Source organism: Penaeus chinensis, chromosome 29 (genome assembly GCF_019202785.1).
Source record: "Penaeus chinensis breed Huanghai No. 1 chromosome 29, ASM1920278v2, whole genome shotgun sequence".
Classification (NCBI taxonomy): Eukaryota; Metazoa; Arthropoda; class Malacostraca; order Decapoda; family Penaeidae; genus Penaeus; species Penaeus chinensis.
In genome coordinates, this window is record NC_061847.1 from 633982 (window position 1) to 646481 (window position 12500).

A 12500-nucleotide genomic window follows, 5' to 3' on the forward strand; every position below is an offset into this window, starting at 1 on the left:
AGGAAAATGAAGGAAGGGAAAGAGAGAAGAAGAAGGGAAGGAAAAGGAATGAAGGAAGGAAGGAAGGAAGAGAAGAGAAGGAAGGAAGGAAGGAAGGAAGGAAGGAAGAAGGGAAAAAGAAAAAAGAAGGGAAAAATGAAAGGGAAGAAGAAGGGAAAGGGAAAAGAAGAGAAGAAAATGAAGGAGGAAGGAAGAAGAAAAAAGAGAGAAGGAAGGAATGAAGGAAGGAAGAAGGGAAGAGAGAAGAAAGAAAAAGGGAAAAGAAGGAAGGAAAGAAGAGAAAAAGAAAAGGGGGAAGGAAGGAATAAAAGGGGAAAAGAGAGAAGGAAGGAAGGGAAGAAGGAAGGAAGGAAGGAAGGAAAGAGAGAAAGGAAGGAAGGGAAGGAAGGAAAAGGAAAAAGGAAAAGGAAGGAAAAGGGAAGAAAGGGAAAGGGAAAAAGGAAAGAAGGAAGAAGAAGAAGAAGAAGGGGAAAAAGGGAAAAGGGAAGAAGGAAAAAAGGAAGAAAAAAGAAGGGAAGGAAGGGAAGGAAGGAAGGAAGGAAGAAGAGAGAAGGAAGGAAGGAAGGAAGGAAGGAAGGAAGGGAAGGAAGGAAGGGAAAGAGAGAGAAGGAAGGGAAAGGGAAAGGGAAAGGGAAAAGGAAGGAAGGAAGAGAGAGAGAAGGAAGAAGGGAAGGAAGGAAAAGGAAGGAAGGGAAAAGAAGGGAAAAGGAAGAAGGAAGAAGGAAGGAAGCAGAAGAAGGAAGAAGGAAGGAAGGAAAGGGAAAAAGGAAGAGAGAGAGAAGGAAGGAAGGAAGGGAAAGGAAAGGAAAAGGGAAAGGGAAGAGAGAAAAAAAGGAAAAGAAGGGAAAGGGAAAAAAGGAAGGAAGGAAAAGGAAGGAAGGAAGAGAGAGAAAAAAGGAAGGAAGGAAGGAAAAGGGAAGGAAAAAGGAAGGGAAAGGGAAAGGAAAGGGAAAGGAAAGGGAAGAAGAAAGAAGAAGGAAAAGGAAAGGAAGGGAAAGGAAGGAAGAAGGGAAAGGGAAGGGAAGGGAAAAAGGGAAAGGGGAAGAAGAGAGAAAAAAGGAAGAAGGAAAAGGGAAGGGAAAGGGAAAGAAAGAAGGAAGGGAAAGGGAAATGGGAAAAGGAAAAGGGAAAGGGAAGGAAGGAAAGGAAGAAGAAAAGGGAAAAAAGGAAGGAAGGAAAGAAGAGAAGGAAGGAAGGAAGGAAGGAAGGAAAGGGAAAGGGAAAGGGAAAAAGGGAAAAGGAAGAAAGGGAAAAGAGAAAAGGAAGGAAGAAGGAAGGAAGAAGAAGAAGGAAGGAAGGAAGGAAAGAAGGAAGAGAGAGAGAAAAGGGGAAAGGGAAATTTTCTCTTTCTCTTTTCTTCTTTCTCTTTTCTTCTTTTCTCTCTTTTCTTCTTTTCTCTCTCTTTTCTCTCTTTTCTCTCTTTTCTCTCTTTTCTCTCTTTCATGCTCATGCTCACCCTCACACTCACGCACACGCTCACGCTCACGCACACACACACACACACGCACATGCACATGCAAATGCTCATGTACACATACACATACACACATGTATTTATGCACATACAATGCAACATGCCATGTCACGTCAACTCATACACATGTATTTATGCACACATACATGCAAACTCACATCAAACCGACAGACACAGACACAGACAGATAGCACACAGACAGAACAGACAGAACAGAACAGACAACAGACAGACAGACAGAACAGACAGACAGACAGAACAGACAGAACAGACAGAACAGACAGAACAGACAGAACAGACAGAACAGACATTACAGACATTACAGACATTACAGACATTACAGACATTACAGACATTACAGACATTACAGACATTACAGACATTACAGACATTACAGACATTACAGACATTACAGACATTACAGACATTACAGACATTACAGACATTACATACATACATAAATGCGAGCAAGCACATATATACATACATGCACACAAATACATGCATACATTATACATATACACATGCATGCACACATACATACATGCATACATCATACACATACACATGCATGCACACAGGAAACATGTATTTTTATTTCTATGTCCTTATTTATCCCAAGACTTCTATAATGATTTTGATATTCAATAGACAAAAATGTTATATTAGACTGGCAAGTTTATTATTTTGATCACAATCTTTGTATAACTTTTGCTATGCTTTCCAAGAAGTTACCATTTTTGGTCACTTTGTCTGCCCTGATTTTCTACCATGAAAAAAAGGAAATTCCTAAAGAGTAACAAATAAAAATGTCTTAAAATATGTTGCAGTTTTCTTTTCTGTACTTAAAATTTAAAAATTTGAAGTATTTCTATTAGTGCCCAGTAAAGGTTTAACCAACTCACAACAGGAGCTCCCCCATTACCATCAAAACAATGTGTCAAGATGAACACTTAGCTGCTTGAGGGAAAAATCAGAAACACAAGAAACATAAAATTACCCCTCTCTAACCTCTTGGTTGTAGCATAAACGACTGTTTCAGTTACAAGCTGTTTAGAATGCACAACTTAGAGCAGACCCAACAGCATGCGACATGAAGACACCGTCCCTGTGTAAGGGCTGACCTACCATGGCATGATAGGATGGCATGAGTGGGTTAAGCCTACTTTTGAGGAACTGTAGCTCCTCAATCATTGCAATAATGGCCAATCAAGCAACCAACTGTTTGTGCATGCCACTCTAAGCAGACTTGGCATGTTCAGCCTACCCTGAAAGGAGTCCAGTCAAGCCATGTCATGCATGCATTTGCCACCTGTTAGGAAGGGTTATTAACCCAATGCCACTGGGGATGGCACATACATACATGCCATGCCCACTGTGACTTTAATTTGATAATTGAGTTTATATATAGATGGCTCCACAAGTAATAAGTCACCAATTAGCCAATTATGAGTAATACCTATCTCACCCTTTTTCTTGATTTTCAGAAATATTTCCTGTTATACTACTGCTAGTGATGTCAGTAACACTATATGAATTAAATTATACTACTGTTAGTAATGTCTGTAACACTATATGAATTAAAATCTCTACAGTGTTTATAATAGCATCGATATTAATAGCATTAGTAAACAAAAAGAAATTAAGAAAAGTGAAATCATATGAGGTCATTAGGTCTATTAATTGACTTCTTTGTAGTTAAGCACTTGTAGAGCCCTCTATGTGCAGAGACATTTCACAAAACAATACTATAGAGAATACTACAAACTGTCTTTCTGCTGGCCATACTGACAGTGCATTAAGCAAAAACAGGTAAAAGTGAATGCAGCAGAAGTCCTAAATGGAGCTGTTGTGCAACTGCAAAGCTACTGATAGGCATGCATACCAATATTACTCTTAAACAAAATGGCCAAATACATGGAGTATTCCAAATATATATATAATAAGCTACATCATTTTTTTTTTTTTTTTTTTTTTTTAACAAAATACAAATCAGAAAGTTCATTCAACAATACTTTGATTAAATGAAAAAAAATAATTCAAGGCTTAACAATAACTTTGCCAATATTCTTCCACTCAGAGATTTGTTTTGACGCCTCTAAAATTTCTTCAAATTTCCACACCGAGTCGATTCTAGGAGATAACACCCCATTGGTTATCATGTCTCTGACCTCTATCCATCCTTTTCGAAAAGCTTTGGGGTCTTTTTTTCTGAGCTCACTTAAGTGGAAACCTGGAGAGAGAAAGGAAACACATAAGGAGAGAAAAATCTATATTAATATGGGGGGCTGATGCATTGGAACTTGCCTCATGGCATGCAGAGTGTAACATACACTTTAATTTTTAAGTAAGTACCTGCTACAGCATGGTTCTTCATGATGAGAGACTGAGGAGAGACATTTTTTGTGTTCCACCAGGTTTTCAGAACACACCACAGACTGCGATGCTCCCCCTTAATCATTCCTTTGGCCCCTATTAGCACCACCTGTAATAATTTTGTAAGTAGTAATAATAACAGCATTGATATTAATATCACTTGGTAAAAAGATTCTTCCTGAAAACTCAAGGAGGTGGAAATCAGGCGAGGCCACACAGACTATTAATTGACTCTTTGGTGGCTGAACATTTGTAGAGCCACCTGTGCATAGATACTTTTTGCAAAGCAATGTTACAGTGAACCAGGTTTGGCTCTAAGTACAGGTGACTGTACTGAAGTCAAAGTCCAAGTACCTAGATATTTTTCAAGTACAAGTACAGTCACTTTGGTCTGTACTTAAGTCCAAGTCAAAGTACATTCATTGTACTTACATACAAGTACAGGTACATTTGTAAAGCATGAAAGTTAGTAATTTTCATATATACACATTCAATACTGTTAAAAATTGGGATTTGATATAGAAAAGTATGTGGAAATTCTACCTTTACTTTAGCACATCATGTCTTTTAACACAGAATTGCAAAACAAGAACATATGCTATAGGAATAACTTAAACAAATAATATTCCCTATGCTGCGAATGCAAAAATCTATCCATATATCTATCACATCAGTAATAAAATTAAATTTGATGCAGAAAATAAAGGAATCAGGGCATTCAAACTTGTAATTTGTTCTATATGAATAATATAGTTTTATAATCAAAAATAGCAGATAAGTGCAGCCAACTTTTTTTAACAATAATGTGTTCTCATACAACTCATTGTCCAATTTTTTTTAGTTTTCCTTTGGGGACTTTTCCTGTAGTACAAAAGTTATTATAGAATTACTTTATAAAATATAAATGGCATTTTTTGTGGCATATGAAATTCAAAATAAGCTTTATCAAATTTCAGTTCTATTTTTGCTCCTAAATAAGGTAAAGAAAATAAAAGATTTACTCGAAATAAGAAATATGCACAGGTACAGTTCTTAGGGTGCATCATCACTGCACTTTATGAACACACTTTCGAAGTTTTTGTCAGTAAGATGACATGTCAGACTTAAACACTTCCAGAAATGTTGAAAAAAAATTCAAATCGAGCAGAAGACACAGGTACAGCTAAATATTTCTGAGCCATCTTAGACAAGGGAGGCAGAGTATTTATGTGTTATTTCCAAAATAAAAACAGATCAGTGTCATCTCCCTTCCAAGGCTGGCTCAGATAACAGTTGATCTGAGTGTTGATTGACTGCACCTTTTCACTTGCGTATGTTGAAAATGGAACAAGGTCATTTGTGACAAAAAGGACAAGTGCATTGTTGAGTTGCTTTTGTCTAACATCATGCTAACATAATGGGGCAAATATTTCTTGGGATGTTTGACAGAAACTTCCAGAGTTGATTGGCTTGTTTCCTCAGGGCTGTGAGTTGTGCATGCTTCTTCATACATCTCACTGTGTTTTCTCTGAAAAGATATAATATAAATATAATATCCTGAAACATTATGCATTTAGTCATCTATAAAGGAAAACAGAACTGTTGGTTGGGTGGGTGATTACATCATTGTGAACTTACACGACACATCGGTGTCACAAAATACTGAGTGGGAGAGACATACACCACCTACTCTTGCTACTCTAAACATCCATAACTCTCCCATTGTTACTTATTTTAAGCATCAAATAACAAAACAAATAACAAAAACAGATAACATGTTATGCAAAAATGTCTCAGTTTTAACAACAAGAGGAGAGGAAAGGAAAGGGCTGCCCTCCGTCTTCACATAGAAAATACCAATTGACCACACTTGGGATAACTTCTGTATCGTGTACCCTTACATTACACTATAAAAAAAAAAAATTAAAAATAACAAAATAAGATCCTTACCTTCATATGTTTGTGTAGACTGGAAGTTACATCCTTAGAGCAGGAGTTTCACTTTGCAATGCTTACACTCAGCCTTAAAATTCCCAGCTTCATCATCGGGTTGAGTAAAATGATTTCAGATTTGTGAAGTCATGTCGACTCCTGCTTGTCTGCTGCTGTTGTGAGTGATGCCGACTACCAAGGTAAAGGAGTGGAGAGTGCAGCATGACAGGAATAAATGTTCTCACACTGGTTGAGTAATGAGGTGCTACACTGGCCCTATATACTGCAGCGTTACTAATAGAGAAAGTACTACATAATTATTCTCCTTTACCCTATATTACATTACAATATCATAACACTCAATGTATGTATTTACCCAAAAGTGTCATCACAAAATTCACTAGAATCTATTCACAGTACATATAGTTTTTACTGAAATATAATGTACTTGTTAGTCCTTGAATGTACTTGGATTTTTTTCAAGTACTTTGGGTCTAAGTACAAGTACAAGTACTAATAAATTTATTAACTCCAAGTATAAGCACAAGTACATAAAAATCTGTGCTTACATCCAAGTACAATTACAAGTACATGTACTTGGAACTAACCCTGCAGTGAACATCACATTTTCCTGGCAGTACTAATAAACAACTATACATTAAGCTGTTGGAATCTTAGATGGGTTTATGATACACATTCCTTATGATCCCCTCAATTATACAAAATTAATTCAGTCAATCAGTGGGTCCAATGCTGAGAGGGTACATTGCTACATACAGCTGTTTCCAGCCACAAGGGTCTCTCTTAGTGAGCGACCAGGCAGGCCCATTGCCCTTCTCTACCTAATCTCAACAAATTTAGCCAAATTGCCCAAGCTACAACTTCATACCTTATTCCATAAGCCTCCTCCACCAAGGGTTGTCCCTATACAAGAATAAATGACATTATGTTACAGGATAAGGTTCAAGTTTAGGTTCCTTACAGCAAAACTAGCAGGATCGAGAGCTCAAAGACATGTAGCTCAGTCCTCCTGCACAATCACAAGCATCGTCATAAATTGTTATCAAGCAAATTCATGGGTCCTGCTGCCAGAATATCTTATTTGTTGACTTCTCAGTCTGACAGCCCAGAAGCATGTATTTCACTACCAAAATATGAAAGGATCTGTGTGATTTGAGTAAGCTGCTACCAGTGTCCAAAGATTCAGAAAAGAAGTCAGTCAAGCCATAAGATATGCATCTGTGGCATTTTATATCATCTATGAGACAAAGTTCTGCCTTGTTCATGAGTGGTAACCAGTGGATTCCTGAGACATATAAGGCATTTTCCATTAAAAGATATAACACAATACTATTGAATGCATATTTTGAAATTATCAGAAATAGCCCTGGTAAACCATTGAGCACACTCATCCCTCAATCTGTGGTGGTCACTGGACATACAGGGGTGTTTTGAAGTGGACAAGAAGGGCTGCCAGAATCTATGATCTTGTACCACTGAACACATCATAGGTAAAGTTTACATTTCTGAAGGGTATGGTCAATCTCCTTCATCACATCACCTGTATCATTGCACCATGTCCCGTAAAGCAGAAGGGAGAACTGGTACTAGAACATTGACATTTTCTAACACTGGGACCTCAATATCTCCTTGAGAAAGGAAGCTATCTTCACTCCACTGGTTTCAGACATATTGCCCATTGAAGGCAGCTGTCTGCCATGTAAACAATTTTGGCAAAGATTACCTCCATCACACCGAGTTTAAATACATTGGTAGAAGTGTACCTAGAACTAAGAGACGAAGGGAAACAGGTTCTTCAGTCTTAATACCATAATACATTCATTAACTGGATCTACTCTACTACTGAAAGCTGAAGTCTGTGATGGCTATGCCCAGTAGATAGCAGGCATCACTGCTGCCCAACCTGTAAAAGGTGTAACCAATCTCACTAACCATGCTGCTACCATCCTTCAGCTGCTTCAGTTCCCTCAATAGTAGTGCAATCAGTCATCCTACCACAAAGAGTGACTGCTTCATGTCCCAACCTAAACAGCCTGTTTGTGGTTATACTTCAAGCAGTCAATTGGTATAGAAGCCACCTCTGCCACCCTCCATAGCAAATTAAGGTGGGTCCTGCACATCTCACACTGGGTTTATATATGTTCTTGTCTATTCCACGTTTATATATTTTTGCATATGTGTGTGTGTGTGTGTGTGTGTGTGTGTGTGTGTGTGTGTGTGTGTGTGTGTGTGTGTGTGTGTGTGTGTGTGTGTGTGTGTGTGTGTATAAATATATACATATAAATACATATATACATATATATACATAAATATATACATATATATACATAAATATACATAAATATGTACATATATATACATACATATGGATATATAAATACATATATACACATATATACTTATATACAAATATATATATACATACATACATCTATACATACATATACATATCTATACATATATTCAAATATAAATATATATATCATAAATATACATATATACATACATATACATATATATATACATATGTACACTTATACTTATATATACATATATACACATAGAAATACATATATATACATATCTATAAAATATATATACATATACATATATATGCACATATGTAAACATATATATATGAATATACATATATATACATATACATATATATATGCACATATGCAAACATATATATATGAATATACATATATATACATATACATATATATATGCACATATGCAAACATATATATATGAATATACATATATATACATATACATATATATGCACATATGTAAACATATATATATGAATATACATATATATATACATGTACATATATACACACATATGTAAACATATATATATGAATATACATATATATATACATGTACATATATACACACATATGTAAACATATATATGAATATACATATATATACATATACATATATATATGAATATACATATATATACATATACATATATACATGTATAAACATATACATATATACATGTATATACATATACATATATACATGTATATACATATACATATATACATATATATACATGTTTATACATATATATATACATGTATATACATATACATATATACATGTATATACATATACACATATACGCACATATGTAAACATATATATATGAATATACATATATACATGTATATACATATACATATATACATGTATATACATATACATATATACATGTATATACATATACATATATACATGTATATACATATACATATATACATGTATATACATATACATATATACATGTATATACATATACATATATACATGTATATACATATACATATATACATGTATATACATATACATATATACATGTATATACATATACATATATACATGTATATACATATACATATATACATGTATATACATATACATATATACATGTATATACATATACATATATACATGTATATACATATACACATATACGCATATATGTAAACATATATATATGAATATACATATATATACATATACATATATACATGTATATACATATACATATATACATGTATATACATATACATATATACATGTATATACATATACATATATACATGTATATACATATACATATATACATGTATATACATATACATATATACATGTATATACATATACATATATACATGTATATACATATACATATATACATGTATATACATATACATATATACATGTATATACATATACATATATACATGTATATACATATACATATATACATGTATATACATATACATATATACATGTATATACATATACATATATACATGTATATACATATACATATATACATGTATATACATATACATATATACATGTATATACATATACATATATACATGTATATACATATACATATATACATGTATATACATATACATATATACATGTATATACATATACATATATACATGTATATACATATACATATATACATGTATATACATATACATATATACATGTATATACATATACATATATACATGTATATACATATACATATATACATGTATATACATATACACATATACGCATATATGTAAACATATATATATGAATAAACATATATATACATATACATATATACATGTATATACATATACATATATACATGTATATACATATACATATATACATATACATATATACATGTATATACATATACATATATACATGTATATACATATACATATATATACATATACATATATACACATATATATACATATACATATATACACATATATATACATATACATATATACACATATATATACATATACATATATACACATATATATACATATACATATATACATGTATATACATATACATATATACATGTATATACATATACATATATACATGTATATATATATACATATATACATGTATATACATATACATATATACATGTATATACATATACATATATACATGTATATACATATACATATATACATGTATATACATATACATATATACATGTATATAAATATACATATATACATATACATATATACATGTATATACATATACATATATACATGTATATACATATACATATATACATATACATATATACATATACATATATACATATACATATATACATGTATATACATATACATATATACATGTATATACATATACATATATACATGTATATACATATACATATATACATGTATATACATATACATATATACATGTATATACATACATGTATATACATATACATATATACATGTATATACATATACATATATACATGTATATACATATACATATATACATGTATATACATATACATATATACATGTATATACATATACATATATACATGTATATACATATACATATATACATGTATATACATATACATATATACATGTATATACATATACATATATACATGTATATACATATACATATATACATGTATATACTTACACATATATACATGTATACATACATGTATACATATACATATATACATGTATATACATATACATATATACATGTATATACTTACACATATATACATGTATATACTTACACATATATACATGTATATACTTACACATATATACATGTATATACTTACACATATATACATGTATATACTTACACATATATACATGTATATACTTACACATATATACATGTATATACTTACACATATATACATGTATATACTTACACATATATACATGTATATACTTACACATATATACATGTATATACTTACACATATATACATGTATATACTTACACATATATACATGTATATACTTACACATATATACATGTATATACTTACACATATATACATGTATATACTTACACATATATACATGTATATACTTATACATATATACATGTTTATACTTATACATATATACATGTATATACTTATACATATATACATGTATATACATATATATACATGTATATACTTAAACATATATACATGTATATACATAAACATATATACATGTATATACATAAACATATATACATGTATATACATATACATATATACATGTATATATATACATATATATATGTATATCCATATACATATATACATGTATATCCATATACATATATACATGTATATCCATATACATATATACATGTATATCCATATACATATATACATGTATATCCATATACATATATACATGTATATCCATATACATATATACATGTATATCCATATACATATATACATGTATATCCATATACATATATACATGTATATCCATATACATATATACATGTATATCCATATACATATATACATGTATATCCATATACATATATACATGTATATCCATATACATATATACATGTATATCCATATACATATATACATGTATATCCATATACATATATACATGTATATCCATATACATATATACATGTATATCCATATACATATATACATGTATATCCATATACATATATACATGTATATACATATACATATATACATGTATATCCATTATACATATATACTTGTATATCCATATACATATATACATGTATATCCATATACATATATACATGTATATCCATATACATATATACATGTATATCCATATACATATATACATGTATATCCATATACATATATTCATGTATATCCATACATATATACATGTATATCCATTATACATATATACATGTATATCCATATACATATATACATGTATATACATATACATATATACATGTATATACATATACATATACACATGTATATACATATACATATACACATGTATATACATATACATATATACATGTATATACATATACATATATACATGTATATACATATACATATACATATATACATGTATATACATATACATATACATATATACATGTATATACATATACATATACATATATACATGTATATACATATACATATACATATATACATGTATATACATATACATATACATATATACATGTATATACATATATACATGTATATACATATACATATATACATATATATACATGTTTATACATATACATATATATACATGTTTATACATATACATATATACATGTATATACATATACATATATACATGTATATACATATACACATATCCGCACATATGTA

The 12500-nt window shown here is 30.6% G+C and overlaps 1 protein-coding gene across 2 annotated transcripts in view; it reads right to left on the reverse strand.

Moving 5' to 3' along the window:
* Nucleotides 1-2132: 2132 nt before the first annotated feature.
* Nucleotides 2133-12500, reverse strand: part of LOC125040537 (inhibitor of growth protein 3-like) — a 42564-nt gene continuing 32196 nt past the window's right edge. For both annotated transcript variants that reach the window (XM_047635124.1, XM_047635123.1), the window contains 2 exons: nt 3830-3959; nt 2133-3707 (listed from right to left, as the gene is read on the reverse strand). In XM_047635124.1, the coding sequence (XP_047491080.1) occupies nt 3514-3707; nt 3830-3959 (324 nt within the window). In that variant the 3' untranslated portion in view covers nt 2133-3513. The remainder of the gene's footprint in view (nt 3708-3829; nt 3960-12500) is intronic.